Source organism: Propithecus coquereli, unplaced genomic scaffold (genome assembly GCF_000956105.1).
Source record: "Propithecus coquereli isolate 6110/MARCELLA unplaced genomic scaffold, Pcoq_1.0 Scaffold12, whole genome shotgun sequence".
Taxonomy (NCBI): Eukaryota; Metazoa; Chordata; class Mammalia; order Primates; family Indriidae; genus Propithecus; species Propithecus coquereli.
The window spans coordinates 5,357,294-5,373,510 of record NW_012136080.1 but is presented as its reverse complement, the minus strand read 5'-3'; the positions used below and the strand labels follow the sequence as shown (position 1 = coordinate 5,373,510).

The following is a 16,217-nucleotide window of genomic DNA, read 5'->3' as shown; positions in this document are numbered from 1 at the left end:
GGTCTCGCTCTTGCTCAGGCTGGTTTCGAACTCCTGAGCTCAAACAATCCTCCCGCCTCGGCCTCCCAGAGAGCTAGGATTACAGGCGTGAGCCACCGCACCCGGCCTTTATTTTTAAATGACCAAAATTGATTCCAAATCAAACTGTAAACAACACTTTATACTTTAAACAAATCTGCATTCTAAACAACACTAAATAGTAAAAAAACACTTTAAATGATATAACTTGTAAAAAAAAAGTAATTACAATATTTTGTCCAGTGTGCAAACCCTGAGTAGTATAGTACTTCCAGGGTAAAAGGCTTCCTTCTACACTATTAAAGTGGGAACATCAATGGATGTTGTCCTTTATGGGTTGCTTAGAAAGAATATAATTCTTAAAGATTCTTAAAAAAATAAAGATGCTTATGAAATTCCCCAGTAAATAAAAGTGCCCATTTTTTGGACGGGATGTAAACAAACATGTAAACTGTCAGTGGAAATGGCCTTTGAAAATTTTGAACAGAAATTCAAAGTCCAAGGTGTCAAATTTATGCTATCAAATTATATAGTTTCAGACCTGGAATTAATTACCTTTAGATATCATTTATTTCAACCCCTTCTTTTTATAACTAAAGAAACTTTTCTATGGGTAGGTAGCTGGCCAGCAGCAGAATTCACACTAGCAGACTTCCTGGTTTCTCAGTCAGTGAGGCATGCAGTGTCCTACCATTGAGATTTCTACTACCAGGGGACATTGGCATTGTTCTGAGGACGGGTTTTCATGACAATCACTGAGACCTTTCCTTCCACCCCATGTCCTTCTGTAATTGTGATGTTCCTTCTTGACTATTCCAGCCTGTAGCAAAGACACTAAAATCTAAGCAGGATTTTGTATGACTCCTCATTCCCTTTTTTTCCCTTTAGCAAGTTGAATAAAAATCACTACATTAAAGAATACTGCCTCTTTATAATTCATAAAGTTAAAAACTGCCTGCCTTAAAATTGGGGTGGCCAGGTGAGGCATGAGTCAGGCTTTTGCCAACCCAGCTCCTCTCTGATCATGCTGCTTCAGCTGGCCCTGACACAGACCATGACAACCCCTTCTCTGCAGCAGCCCCCAAAGAGCTGTAGGGTAGGGCCACAAGAAGTAGAGGGAGAAACTTTTATTTTTCCGTGCAAAAATTTACTCTATCATACTGTAAATTCACTTATAGCTTATCCCTGGAGTTGACAAATTACATATCAACTCCACATTCTCTTCATTGGTTTACATGCAAAAGAGTTCCAAATCTCTTTTTGAAGTCAGGTATTGGCAGGTTAGAATAATTCAGAGCACGTGCTTGCTGTGGGTGGGACATATGTATGATAAATATTCTAAAAATAGAGCATATAAGTTTCAAAAAAATTAAGAAAATTTCCTCTTTCATATTCAGCTGCTGCTCATAATTATTTTATTTTTATTTTTTTTAGAGGCAAGATCTTGCTCTGTTGCCCAGGCTAGAGTGCAGTGGCCCCCATCATAGTTCACTGCAGCCTCCAACTCCTGGGTTCAAGCAATCCTCACAAATAGGTGGGACTACAGGTGCATTTACCATCATGCCTGGTTAATTTTTCTTATTTCTTGTAGAAATGGGATCTCACTATGTTGCCCATGCTGGTCTCGAACTCCTGGCCTCAACTGATCCTCCTGCCTTGGCCTCCTAAATTGCTGGGATTACAAGTGTGAGCTCACCACTCATAGTTTTTATTGAGGGAATAAAAAAAAAGATTTTAGTTTCTTACCCCATTTTATTCTTTAGTTCTACCTGATAAGGCAGAAATTTCCCACTGCCCAGTCGTAACTAGTAACTTCTTTTTTTGTAGATGGAGCTAACCACAGCCTCTCAAATAGGAGGTAATTATATTAATAGCAGTGACCTCATAGCACTACTTGAGGATTAAAGGAACTAATATATGTAAAATGTATTAGAACAGGGGACGCACATGGAAAGCATCCTATAACCATTAGCACGTAGCCATCATCTACAAAGAGAATATGTTCACAATAGAATATATTTTAAACTTGCTTTATATGGAGAAAATCTCATTATTGATTTGATATTCAATCAATCTTATTAAGATCAATTCTTTTCTCTTTAATGTGTACAAAAATCACCTGAGGAACTTGTTAAAATGCATACTCTAATTTGGTAGGTCTGCAGTGGGGCCCGAGATTCTGCATTTTTAACAAGATCCCAGGGGATGCTATGCAGCTGGTTCCTGGACCACAATTTGAATGGCAAGGATAGGCCCTCCTATTTACTTCTGAACACAGCTTCTCATTCTGGGAAGGTGGTGAAATACTATTTCCCTGCTCTAAGGCAGTTTTAACAGATGGCTGCATGGTTAGATGCATATTTGGTAACAGTCCAAAAGACCTCTTCTCAACATGGAGTAGGATGCAGGGAGGAGAAAAGCAGGGTGACAAGCTTCCAAGAGAGCTTTCCAGCCGCCCTGAATTAGTTCTGTACTGAGTGGCTCCATTATTCTATTTAGAGCTAATTCTTAGACCATTAGATATCAATTTATTCTACTGTAAACACAGGTACTTATAAATTGCTTATTAAAAAACACAAGTGAAATATAAATTATTTTTGTTGGATTATGCATGCTCTCTTCTGTAACTTTTGATAGACAGAGGCTGTATACAAGTATCAGAGAATAAAGGATGCTTTTCAAACGTGAATGCAATGAAAAGGAAATGGTATAACACTTCCATAATTCACACTATTTAAATTCATCCCTGATTTTCTGAAGATATTTTTATAAAAATTGTAAGTAATATTTATTAAGAATTTTCAGCCTTTAGAAACATGCTTTTATGCCTACTGCCGTTTCAACATTGTGAGCTATTTTAATCTAACTTTGCCTTTCTAGAAGTTGCTTACAAAAAAAAAAATAAATAAATAGCAAAGACAAGAATGGTGCCAGAAAACAGACTCATGTGCTACAATTCTAAAGTAAGCTGAAAGCTTACAATCCTGGAATAAATGTACTGGAAATTAGTATCTTTAATTAGGACTATCCTCACAGAGGTGTAACCAGAGGAAGAATAAAACCTCACTTGCATAGTTGTAAACCTTATTATTTGCAAAAGTCCTATAACATCTCTTTTAAATAATTATATGCATATAGTATGTCTTAACTTCTTAGTCTCATAAAAATTCAAAGGTATAAGAGTATTAAGCATAGTTGGTAAGGTAGCTGCCAGTCTTTTGGACATTTTAACTGGGAAAAACTGGGAAAGAAGGTGTCTTCTAGAAGGGCTTGGTATGGGAGTCTAATTAAATCGCATTTGTGGAGAAATGCCTCCGTCTTTCGGACTTTTAGGCGTCATTGCCATGTTATATTTTTATAATTAGGCAACTTGATCAATCTTTTGTAAACCCATATAGCTCTTTCCTCCACCAAGACAATTAGCACAGATGTTATGCTACTTAACGAGGGTTTTTTTCTCCTCTCCACTTACATGTGATCAGACCAGCTGATGAAACCACCCAGCCAGCACCAGGGTGCCCAGCTGAGTTTCTCATAGTGTTGCTGGCTGGGCAAAACCATCTGTGTGCTCGCCCTTGCTGCTCCTGGCACCAAGAGTAGGCATCTGCACAATGGCTGACCCAGATAGATGGGCCTTCGCCAAGGTTGTTTTTCTTATGGTGAAGCTAACTGACCCGTGCGAGGATGAAATGCACACACTTGTACCACCATTCTCTGGGCTAACTGATTTCTATCACGCCCCAGTAGAGACAAACAAAAAATTGCACCCTGCAGCAAATCCAAACTGAGGATCAAGCATGGTTTAAGAAATACTTAAGTTACAACTGGTAAAGGAACACAAGTGTTGGAAGAGCCCTGATACTCCTTTTCTTTAACATAAAGATTACTAATTCAGAGACTTTTAGAAAGAAAAAAAAAGGTGAGAAGGAAATACTTCTCTAAATTACCTGGTTTACTCATATGCCTATCACACTTTTTTAAGCCGTCCCTCAAATTAATTTATAGAAACCCCATCTTTTACTAAATACCAATTCCTACTAGCTTTTTTATAAGTGGTTGGTACATGCTGCTGAGAAATGAGGCAACTTTTCAGGCTCTAGAGGACGCCAGAGTAAAGCCTAATACATCCGAATACTTGTACAACACAAAAAACCCTCAATAGCATTCATTTATTCCTAAACGTTTACTGAGTGCCAGACACAATATCTGGCACAGAGGATACAGTGATAGAGACAAGTGCCTGCAAGAGCCTTAGAAGTAAATACGAGTAGTTCTCTGACATTCAGAGCAGAGCATGCATTTGCAGATAACATAGGCACTCTCCATCTGAAGATGATGCTTCTCTTGGTTTGGGGAGCTGGGGGGAATCTCCAGCTTACCTAGGGCCCCAGCATTGCAAGTGCTGGGACACAGGGTGCTTGGGCTGGGACTGGAAGGAACTCTATGAGCTTTGTGGCCACATGAATCATTCTGGTCAGAAGATACAGCAGAGGAAAGCAACACAGAAGTATGAGACAGACAGCACACTTGGTTTCAGGGAACTGAAACAGTGTGTATTTCTCAGGGGCCCGGGAAGATCTGGAGGGAAGACTGATGATAAGACTGGACAGGGGGAGATCTTAAAGGGTCCTACAGGCCATGCCTCAAAATCGAGGGATTAATCTTAAGGAGAAGGGGCCGCTGCAGAATTCTCATGGGGAGTCAGACATATACAGTGCACAAGTTATTGCCATGAAATACTTCGGCTATAGGTGACCACTAATAACACGGACTTACTCTAAAATTTCTAATTAACATGGGACTATTATTCACTTAACTGAGAACAAAAAAATTATATAGGGTATCATCTTTCTATACTCTCATTCCTCCAACCCACTGAATTCAGAAGCTGCATGTCAAACTGTGTGGAGTCAGTTCTGTTATACTTGTTTTCAAAATGTGAACTTGTTGCAATGAGACTGATCAGGGAACAATTGAGCCTAACTTGAATTTCACATTTGCTTATGTACAATATCATCCTCGAGAAACACTGGGTGCATGCGGAAAACTGCACACAGCTGAACCCAGCCTGGGAGCGTCCCTGTCCAGGATCGCACGCTGGGCTGAGCGCGCCTTTCCCGTGCGGGGAGGGGCATTCCACGAGTGTGCTGTGGCTGGGACCCACGCTGCATCCTTTCCAGTTCGGCCCACCCAGGTGCCCTTGCCTCCCAAGATTAGTTCACAAATCTCCCCTCTGTACCCCCCAGTAACATGATCGAGTCCTGGGGGTACAGGATCCAGCCTGTGGGCCTGTCCTTGGGTCCCTGAAGATGGACCCCTGTGCCAGGAGGAAGCATGCTGGTCCGAGTCGCCTCTGAAGTGCTCAAGCAGGTTTGCTGTTCCTCTGCTTCAGGGTGTGCCCTGCTCTGATGGAGCAGCGGGGTAAGCAGCACCGAGGAGGGCCAGTGAGCAGGAGCTCACAGTCCAGGCGCCATTAGTCCACAGCAGGTCTTTAAGAGGAAAGGTCTGAGCCCCTCTCTCTGTGGAAGCCCCAGTGTGGTGGACGCACCAACAGGGAAAGCAGCAGCTCCTGAGAGCCCCAGCTCGAGCCCCTCTCTCTGTCTCTTGGCAGCTGCAGTGGGGGAGGGGAAGGAGAGGAAAAGAGTCTGAATGGAGGAAAGTCAGCACTCTGTCTCTGTCCCTTTCTCAGGAAGGCAGCCTGCCTGGACGTCCAGGCTCTGGGATCACGCAGATCCCCTGGGGCCCACTGGCCTCTGTGGCTCCTGCTGTCTGGACTGGAGTTGGGAAATGTTTGTGTGGGAACGAGCAAGATAAAAACTGAGGGGCTGAGGCCCCACGGGCAGGACAAAGGCACACGGTGGGTAGAGAAGCAATATGGTGCCTGCCATCTCGGCTAGGGTCTGTGGTGACAGGAAGCAACCCCAAGGGGGCTGGCAGCCTGATGCTCTGTATTCAAGAAGCTCCCAGTTCCCTGACGGCAGCCACTTTGGGCTCGTGAGGGTCGAAAGCTCTTGAGCAGCTCGGGAGCCTGCTCGCTACCAGAGATGCAAGGGATGGAGAAACAAACGCTCCACCCACCCTTTCTGCTGCACTCCACGCCTCTCGGGGCTTGACCTCTGCTAATACCTCGCTCCTTCTTGTCCTGCTCCGCAGCTTCTTCCTGTGGAATATCTTGTAGGTTCTGGCACTTTTCCCTTGGAATTATACCCAATCTATGATTGATTGTTTGTTTTTCTTTTTCATCTAAAACTTTTCCTTCTTTTTGAGACGATCTGGCAGCTGGTGTCTCTGGTCAGCCATCTTCCTAAGCTCCCTTTTTTCTTCTTGTTAGTTCTTCATGTTAATGCTAACGTTTTCCTGGTAACATCCAAATTTTTTCTTTTATCATCACTGCCACAAAATAGAAAGGTCCTGAATTTTTCCAACAGTTGCAATTCCTTCTTCATTAACCCAAGGCCTTCAATAACTTAAAAACATGTTTTTAATTTAATTAGAAAAAGTAACCCTCTTTTGGTGCAGAACTTTCAGGAGTGAAAAACATGCCCCTTCTCCAGGCAAGCATAGCCCCCAGACTAGGTTACGCTGCTTACTTGGCACGGGCTGGGTTTATCCCTCCAGCTGCCCTTTTCTCCCATTCTCAGGTGGGAGGTTCCAGATGCTTACTGCCTGCAGTAATTCCTGGTGCATGAATTACTGACACATGGACATGCTGAGGCAGAAAGCTTGGAAGGGAGACAGCGGAGTTCAGGAAAAAGATGAAGCTTTGGTAAAGGTGCCCAAGCCTCCTACTGACTCTCTGGGCACAGCAGCTCTAGCTATGATGAACAACCAAAAGGGTGTTTCTCAGCCTTAAGATTTCAGGGGTAAGGTGAAGGCTGCCTGCCTGATACTGATCTCCCCCTTTGTCCAATAGGCCTAGAATTCCTCTGACGGGAGCAAAGCCATTCTTTCTGGAATTAAAGCTCAGCGGGTTAAAAATACAACTTCCTGGCAAAGTCAACATAGTTGTTTCAAAGGATAAATGATGACATGCTAGGGACTGCAGGTTTAAAAGCAGGAAGACACTCTGTAGGAGAGGGTGGTGATGCCAGGGAAGGGGAAAGGGGAAGACAACCTTACAGATGCCACAATCTGGCCTCTGGCCTTGGCTGACCTCTATCTGCCGGGACGATTCAAAGCCCTCATTTCCTTCCCTGCCATGCACATGTGCATTTAGGGCACAAATAACTGTACCCAAGGCAATGTGGCATTGAAAGATTAAATAAACGTCAAGCTTCAAGAAAGGTCATTGGAAACAAGAAAAGGCTATCAATTATACATCTAATTTAGCAAGATTCAAACCCACAAAAATTCTGGCCAGGGATTGTAAGTTTTTCTAATTGTTGCACTTGACCTCTCCCCAAACCATTGTCTATGCCTCCTGGGCAGTGTTCAGCATGGGTACAATCTGGCATCTTTGCATTTTATGGAGAGGATGGAGATGAAGATAAATGATAGAGGAAGAAGGCCCAGCACGAGGGGAATGAATGTCTCATTTGCCCCAAAGGGCATGTCCTACAAAGGACATTGCGGCACTCCATTTCCTGTGATTCTACTTTCATAGGCTCCTCGGATTTTTTGGTTTAAAATAAATGTATTGAAGCATAAAGATGTTAAAAAGTTCACTGTAAAACCTGTTTACAAAAGCTAAATTAAAATGTCATGCTAGAAACTGTTGAAAACAGAGAGCTTTTTATGATGCTCTCTTTGACATTCACATTTCTTTGCAATGGAATTACATGAATTGGGTGAGGGACAAAGATGGAGATGGAAATGGAAGGAAAGATATATAGTTTACCCTCCCTGACCCTGAGCCTATTCATCGGCAGACACATTGAGAACCAGGTTCATCTAATGTCAAATGACTACTAAATATTATGCTTCAAATATCTGAATTAATTTGGCTTTAGATTAAAATTCCTATCATGAGACTTAAACTGATGTCTAAATTCATTTTATATCTATTCATTTCAATAAACTATATTAAATGGTAATATATTTTAAATGAAGCTATATTTTAATTCAGTTATCATTAATAGTACTGATTAAATACTGAGAGATTACAAATATATATTTATAAATTTAAAAAATCCTATAATTAGATGAATGCTAGATGTCAGCTTTTAATTCCAACCAGAAGCTAATAAAGGAATCCATCGTAATCAATACTTTCCAAATAATATGTGTTCCTAGGAAGTATAATATGTATCACTTACTGAAAAAAAAAATCAGATAACTAGGAAAATTCTGGCCTCCTGGGACAGCCACACTGCTCAAGTTCTCTCTTTCAACTACCAATCTAACTCAAGTTGCCTGAAAATCCACCAGTAAAACTTCATTGATTACAACAGAACTGGCTCTCTTCAAACGCAAATGCTTCAGAAAAGGATAAGAGAAACCATTCTGGCAATTAATACTTCAGGGATAATTCATGTGTCAAATTACTGGCTGCCTTATCACATGCCCCCACAGCTGATCCTCAGTTATGAGCCTTTCTCAACATTTCCCCTTATAAGAGATTGGTTTAGGAGTGGGCATGGGGTCAATAATGGCCAATGAGATGGGAAGGAAAGCCTACCGGGAACTCCCAAGTAAACTTGTTTAGAAGGGTGAGTGTGTGTGTGTGTGTGTGTGTGTGTGTGTGTGTGTGTGTGTGTGTGTTTGTGAGAGGAAGTTGAGGACAAAGCCAACACACTGAAGATGGCGGAGTGGAAAGATGGTGGTGTCACTGAGCAGCTGAATTATCCAACCCTACTTCTATTTCAGGACTCTTGTTATTTGAAATAATAAACAACACATTTCCTCATTTGAGATAATACTTTCTTTTATGTTTACCCAAAGCAACTTGATACAATTGCAACTATTTTACATCTGCCAGGGAATGTGAAGGAGAAGAGAATCCTAAAACAGACACTGTTGACTGCTCAATACCCACCACTACTATCTATAAGGGAAAACAATGGTTATATTTAATGAAAGAAGAAATATGTCTGTGGTTTAAGTCTTTCACATGAAGCTTGTCTGGACCAACACAGCCATGGTGGTCTGTCCTCTGAATCCATACTGTTGTCTTTCTTTTCTGCTCATGTGGCATGGAACATGGAACCATATAACACCTCTCACGTTGATGAGATATTTAATATAGTTTAATTACTTAACTTTTCCCCTCTCCAATATAACTGTAAGCATCCTCATTAGGACTACTCTCTTATATTCCTTATACAGATATAATGTCTTAAATTCCAATTTCTAGATCACAGCCTGAAGTAGATTAGGCAATGTTCAAGGTGTCTATGCTACCAGAAGTCAGTAAGAGTCTGCTTTCAAATATGTTTTCATTTACCTGACACTTACTTTTTGTTATTTTATCATGATAAAGAATAGATCCACCAAAATGACAAAAATAAATTCTGTCAGTATGATCATAGTGTATGCTCAAAGTACTTAGGGGCAATGATGGGTCCATGCAAGGGTCATAAAGGCACAGGATGAACACCCCCTGTAGTGCTGTGAGCCTTCAGTCGTGGGTATCTCATTATGTATCTGGTTTTATGCAGAGATTTCCAGCTCAGACGTGTTTTGATTTCCTGTGGTTTAGAGAGATTATGAACCATGGATACTTTTAGATCTCTGGAGATTGGTATGTATTATAATAATTATCACAAGCATAGCAAAGTGTCTTGTAGTTCATCAGGAATTTTGCAAAAATACTTCTAATTGGCTGATGTGCTTAAATATTAGAACTTATTTACATAGACAAATCAATTTAAGAGTTTTTCTTATACTCAGTATTGTCCCTATCCTTTAGCCTTAGCAAAGATATTCTTGGAAAACAATTTGACAGCAATTATAGAACATGACTAACAGTCCTAAAACAAGTAAAAATTTATTCAACAGTCAGATGAATGATCAACCAAAACAGACTTCTAGAAAACTAGGTATTGGATGTCATTACTAGTCATATTACTCTGACAGCTCACAAGGGACAAGGAGGTACAATCCCATTAAGTGCCTAGAATGGGGGAGAACTGGCAAAGTGTACTGACTACAACACATTATTTCATAAAATAGAAAGATGAAACTATTACTTGGAAAACTATGAACTTTCTCTTGAAAATTTCTGCTTACTTTCTTCCTGCAAGTTAGAAAATATATTAAATTTGAATGATAACTTGCATTCTGTCTCATGATTCACAGCAGGTTAAGTAGTTAGACTTACTCTATTTTTGCTCAACTTTTCAGTTTTAAGTTAGAGTATCACTATAAAGAAAAGTAATTAATTAGTGGTTGTAGACTAATCCATATGCCACCAAAATATGATAGAATCCAAATGAAACCTCTCTCCATATGCCTTTCTCATTTCTTATTCCCTTATTCAGGTTCTTCATAGACATGTTCTTTACACAGGCAGATTATCTTCTCTTCTAATTTATTATGCCAATACAATCTATTTTTGTTGTAATTTTTAGTTGTTATTTTTAATCTAAGTTTTATATATATATATATATATATATATATATATATATATATATATATAAACACTTGATGACTCAAATGGTGCTACAAGGCCTGTTATGAAAAAGAGTTCCCACAACCCCACCTTCTACTTCCTGCTCCCCAGGGCAACCACTTTCAATTCTTTTACCAGTTTTTTGTTTTGTTTTCCTCCTCTACATCTCTAACATATTGCTACTTCTTGATTACTCTAGAGTACTGTCCACTTATTTCCCACTAGGGAAGATGAAGATTTAGCTCTACTCACGACCACCACCTGCTCCCTCTTCTCCTCATGTAAACACACAGTTCTCATCTTCTCAATAGTTATAGAATGATTTTGATTAGATTAATAGTCAACAGACTTACATTAGAATGTCTATGTAATTCTAATCACAGCTCAGTTATAAGGTTTATCATAATCTTTCTTTTCCTATACATACTTTGTTTTTCTTTGGGCTTACCAATTGTCCTGTTTTTCTTAAAATTAGTTTAGCTTTTACAAACTTTTCACTAATTCTGACCCAAACTCATGTGCGGTTGTGTAAATTTCTCAATTTGTTAAAATACATTAGTCATTCTTCCAATTTCACCTTACAAGTCTACAGTTATTCTAATTCCTGAATATTTGTTGAAAATCTTTCTTTTCCCTCAACTCTACAAATCTGTAAGATTCTTTCCTTCCTAGAGTTCTCAACTTTTTCAGTGCTCTATCTAAGCATAGGTTTGTTTTTATTTGTGTGGGACATCCTATGGACTTATTCAATCCAAGACTTTTATTAGTGCAAACATTTCTTGAATTGTATTTTTGATTATTTCCTTTCCTTTATTTTCTCTATTCTCTCTGGAACTTTCATTTTTTTAAATTTGGAACTTCCTGGGTCAGTTCCCTAATTTTCTTATATTTTTCTCTCTTATCTTCTATTTCAGTTTTATATTCTATTTTCTGGGGAGATTTCCTCAACTTTATCTTCCAAATCTTCTATTGAGGTTTACATTTTAGATATCATATTTTATTTTCTAATTGCTCTTTTGTCTTGTTCTGTGAATGGATTATACATTTTTCCTGAAGTTTTCTTGTCCTGCATAGCCATGTTTCCTCCCAGTTGCTTTTTTCAATGTTTTCATTATCAGATGTTCTCTTTAAGTGTCTGGTGATTCTTGGCTCATATAAAATAGTGTGAACTAAAAAGCTAAGAGGAAGTTCTGTGTTCGGATGGAGCTTGTTAATGGTTTGGTCTACTGTAAAGTGAATTGGCGGTTTCTCAGAGAACCCCTAAGGTAAGTATATTTATGGTTTCTGTGTATGTGTGTCTTTTGCCTAGAGAAAACTCTTCCAATCCCCTGCCTAGAGGCTGATACATTCTGGTACTCTGGAAAGCAAGTTGGGGAGGCTTGAGGTTCTTAAATTTAGCATCTAAATATATTCATCACCCCTTTTCCAGTAGGGTCCCACGCTGGAATGTGCCTGATCTCTCTCAGTCCACAGATACTCTGTCTTACACTTGTCAGAGATTTAAATTTCCAGTCTTCTGCTAAGTAGGGAAGGGAATCTAATTCTTCTTGAGGAAACTTCTGACCAATTCTTGTGTCTTCAGTTTCACTTTCACCTGCATTTCCAGTTCCTGAGCTTCTGGAGAGTTTTACAATCTAAATGAAGTTGCTGCTTTGGTTTTTACCAATTGCTTACTTAAGGTTCAACTTTCTTAGGCTGTTTAGTTACCACTTGTCATCTGTTTTCCAAGTAACAAAATTTTGTTTCTATTGTCTTCTCTCTTGTTTTCTTATTTTTTGAGGGTTTATCTTTAACTACTCTTATTTTCCTTGCAGCAGAGTTTTAGAAGGAATCAGAGATAAATGTTTGATGCCATCTTTAAACCATAGTTCTATTTGGCTCTTTTATATACCACAGAATCTCAATTTGTACACACTGAAAGGGATCCCAAGAGAACATGTATACTCTGCCCTTCAGAAAGCAAAGTATATTAAATTGCAGATGAGGTGGCTAAAACCAGGAAGCTGAGTATCTTGCCCAAGGACATACAAAGTCATACAGACAGATAACATGATATTTTATGCACCTTAAATAATTATCCCTCACAGATTTTACAGTTTGTTTCTAATTTAGGACCATTTGAGTCATAGCTAGATCCTTTTCTGTATTACCTTTACATTTGCATCCTATTCTAGTGAGCAGATAAGTTCTTCATATCAGAATATTAGGTGTTGAACCACAGTCATGTACTCAATAATGATGTTGTGGTCAACGGTGACTGCATATATGACAGTGGTCCCATAAGATTATAACGGAGCTAAAAAAATTTCTATCACCTAGTGATATCATACCTGTCATAACATCGTGGAATAACACATACAATTATGTACAGTAAATAATACTTAATAAACGACTATGTTACTGATTTGTGTATTTACTATACTGTACTTTTTATTGTTATTTTACAGTATACTCCTTCTACTTATAAAAAAAGAGTTAACCAAAAAGCCTCAGGCATGTCCTTCGGGAGGCATTACAGAAGAAGGCATTGTTATAATAGGAGATGACACTCCATGCGTGTTACTGCCCCGAAGACCCTCCACTGCGTCAAGATGTGGAGGTGGAAGACAGTGATATTGATGATCCTGATCCTGTGTAGGCCTAGCCTAATGTATGCATTTGTGTCTTAGTTTTTAACAAAAAAGTTTAAAAAGTAAAACAATAAAAATAAAAAATTTTAAAAACAGAAAAAGGCTTATAGAATAAGGATATAAAGTATACGATATGTTTGTGTTTTAAGCTAAGTGTTGGTATAAAATAGTCAAAAAGTTAAAAAAAATTTTAAGTTTGTAAAGTAAAAAGGTTATATTAAGCTAAGGTTAATTTATTATTAAAGAAGGAAAACTAATTTTTTAATAAATTTAGTATAGTCTAAGTGTACCACATTTATGAAGACTACCTACAGTATTGTACAATAATGTTCGAGACCTTCACATTCACTCACTAGTTAATCACTGACTCACCCAGGGCAATTTCCAGTCCCATGAGCTCCATTTATGGTAAGTGCCCTATCCAGCTGCACCATTTTTTATCTTTTATACTGCATTTTTACTATACCTTTTCTATGTGTAAATATGTTTTGATACACGAACACTTACCACTGTGTTATAGTTACCTACAGTATTCAGTACAGTAACATGCTGTACAGGTTTGTAGCCTAGGAGTAAGGGGCTATCCCATACAGCCTAGGTGTATAATAGGCTATACCATCTAGGTTTGTCTAAGTATACTCTATGATGTTTGCACTATGATGAAATAACCTAATGACACTTTTCTCAGAACTTAAACTGTTGTTAAGCAATACATGACTGTTATAAGATGTGGTTAAATGTGAAGTTGGCTTACAATAATTTCAGCCACCACCAGATTTTTAAAGCAGTTGATATGCCTTAGCTATGTCCTTTTGAGAAATGTATACCAAGGATCTTACAGAGTAACCATCAAAATACTATAATTTAAATGTAGCTTGTATAGCTTTTTAAAACAAATGGTAAAACAATTATTTTTAATTTTCAAGAAATACTTAAAATGGAAAAAAACAGTTTGGTTTATTTCAAGTGTCATACTCTCTCATTTGTTATAATGTTATTTGTTAAATGATATAAGAAAATACGGGCTTTGAAAAAAGGCATTTGTAGAGGAGAAAAGGACTGAGATTTGGGTAAGATTCAATTTATTTTAGATTGATGCTACCTTCCCCCCAGTGTAATACATAGACCATAGTCTTAAAATGATACTAAATTATAATAATAAAATTAAGATATTTTTGATAAAATAATTCATTTTAGTCCAGAAAAGTTTTAAGATCTTTATACAACTGGGCACTAAAGGAGCTTTCATAAATGCTAGCACTCTAGAAGAAAATGAAAAATAAAAAGAAAATTGTCCTTAAATACTTACAGATTCTTTTCTGCCCATAGTTTTGCTGTGTGAGCGAGAACGGGAGATGTTGCTAAAAAAGGAATCTTTTTTAGTAGCAGATGTAGGTGGGGAGCCAGTGAATTCTCTTCCTCCAGGCAAACTCTCAATGCTTGGAGATGAACTGATGTTTTTAGAACTTTGCCCTGTAAGAAAAATTCAGTAGCAATAATTAAACACCAGACTCTTTCACTAAGCTATTGAATCTACTGCTTTTAATAAATGATGATCAATTATGAGACAACTTTGTTGACACTGTCAACATGATGACACTATGACGTATTAAAATGCATGCCTTTTTATGTATCAGAATAGCTGCGAACTTTTTAAAAACAGTGAGGTATCATTATAATTTTGAAGTATCATTACAATTTTCCATATGTAATTTATATTGCAATAGTCTAAGCATTGCACACATACATTAAAAAAGTTAAAAATCCAATTTTCAGAAATCAATGGTTAAATGACTGGATTTTCCCTTGCTGATGGAATCATCCCTTAATTACTGAAACCTATTATACTGCATATTATATTAGTAAGATTAAAAAATCTATATCCTTTGCCAAACTTTTTCAGAAGAGCCTCTTTCTTCTCCCCTCAGGTAGGTCAGGGAACATGTCACTGAGAATTGAAGTGTGTTAACGTTTGAGCAAACATTTGAAGAAGGTGAAGAACCAGGTTTGAAGAAAATATGACAGAATACCAAGTGCATTGGCCCTAAGGCAGGACCTTCATGTGTTCAAGAAATAACCGGGTGGACAGTATGGCTAAAGCTAAGAGTGAGGGGGAAAAATTAAGAGATGAGGTTTGGGAGCAAGTAGGGGATCAGAACAAATTGAGATCTGTAGATGATTTTGATTACTTTTACTCTGAGAAGGGAAGCCACGGGACATACCACTAGAGGGTTTGAGGAGAGGAGTGACATGATTTGACTTACATTTGGAAAGGATGGCTCTGGTTGCTATGTCGGGAATAGAATTGGAGAGATGAAGGAGGAGGACGAAGAGGTTCGAGGGTGGGAGGTGGAACACAGACAAATAAACCAATTTTTGCTACTGCAAAAATCTCAGTATCCAGAATGATCAGATTCATTCTGATGTGAGAAGTCAGATTCTGGACAAAAATTGACTTGATTTACTGATAAACCCATTAGAGATAGTAGAGAAAGAGAGGAATCAAATTTAACTCCAAATTTTTGGCCTAAGCAAGAAGAATGATGGACTTTTATTAAGTATAATAAAGTAGGGAAGAGTGAGGGGGAGCAGGTTTTAGGAATAAGATCAACAGTTTAGTTTGAGAACTGCTGAATTTGAGTTGCCTAATCAGACATCCAAACAGAGACGTCATGTAGGCAGGGGGGAATGAGTCTGGATTTCAGGGAAGAGATATGAGCTAGAGACATAAATTTGGAAGTCAGTAGCAGATAGACTGTATTTAAAGCCATGAGATCATCAATAGAGAAGGGATAGACTGAAAAGGGGTTAAGTCCAAAGACTGGCTCCTTGGAAATTTTAAAGTTTTAAATTTTAAAAGTTAGGGACAGGCCGGGTGTGGTGGCTCACGCCTGTAATCCTAGCACTCTGGGAGGCCGAGGTGGGCGGATTGTTTGAGCTCAGGAGTTCGATACCAGCCTGAGCAAGAGCGAGACCCCGTCTCTACTAAAAATAGAAAGAAATTATCTGGACAACTAAAA

The 16,217-nt window shown here is 38.6% G+C and overlaps 1 protein-coding gene across 1 annotated transcript in view; it reads right to left on the bottom strand.

Moving 5' to 3' along the window:
• Positions 1-16,217, bottom strand: part of TBC1D5 (TBC1 domain family, member 5) — a 396,708-nt gene that overhangs the window by 32,812 nt on the left and 347,679 nt on the right. Inside the window, exon 15 of the mRNA XM_012663212.1 lies at positions 14,507-14,670. Within this exon, the coding sequence (XP_012518666.1) occupies positions 14,507-14,670 (164 nt within the window). The remainder of the gene's footprint in view (positions 1-14,506; positions 14,671-16,217) is intronic.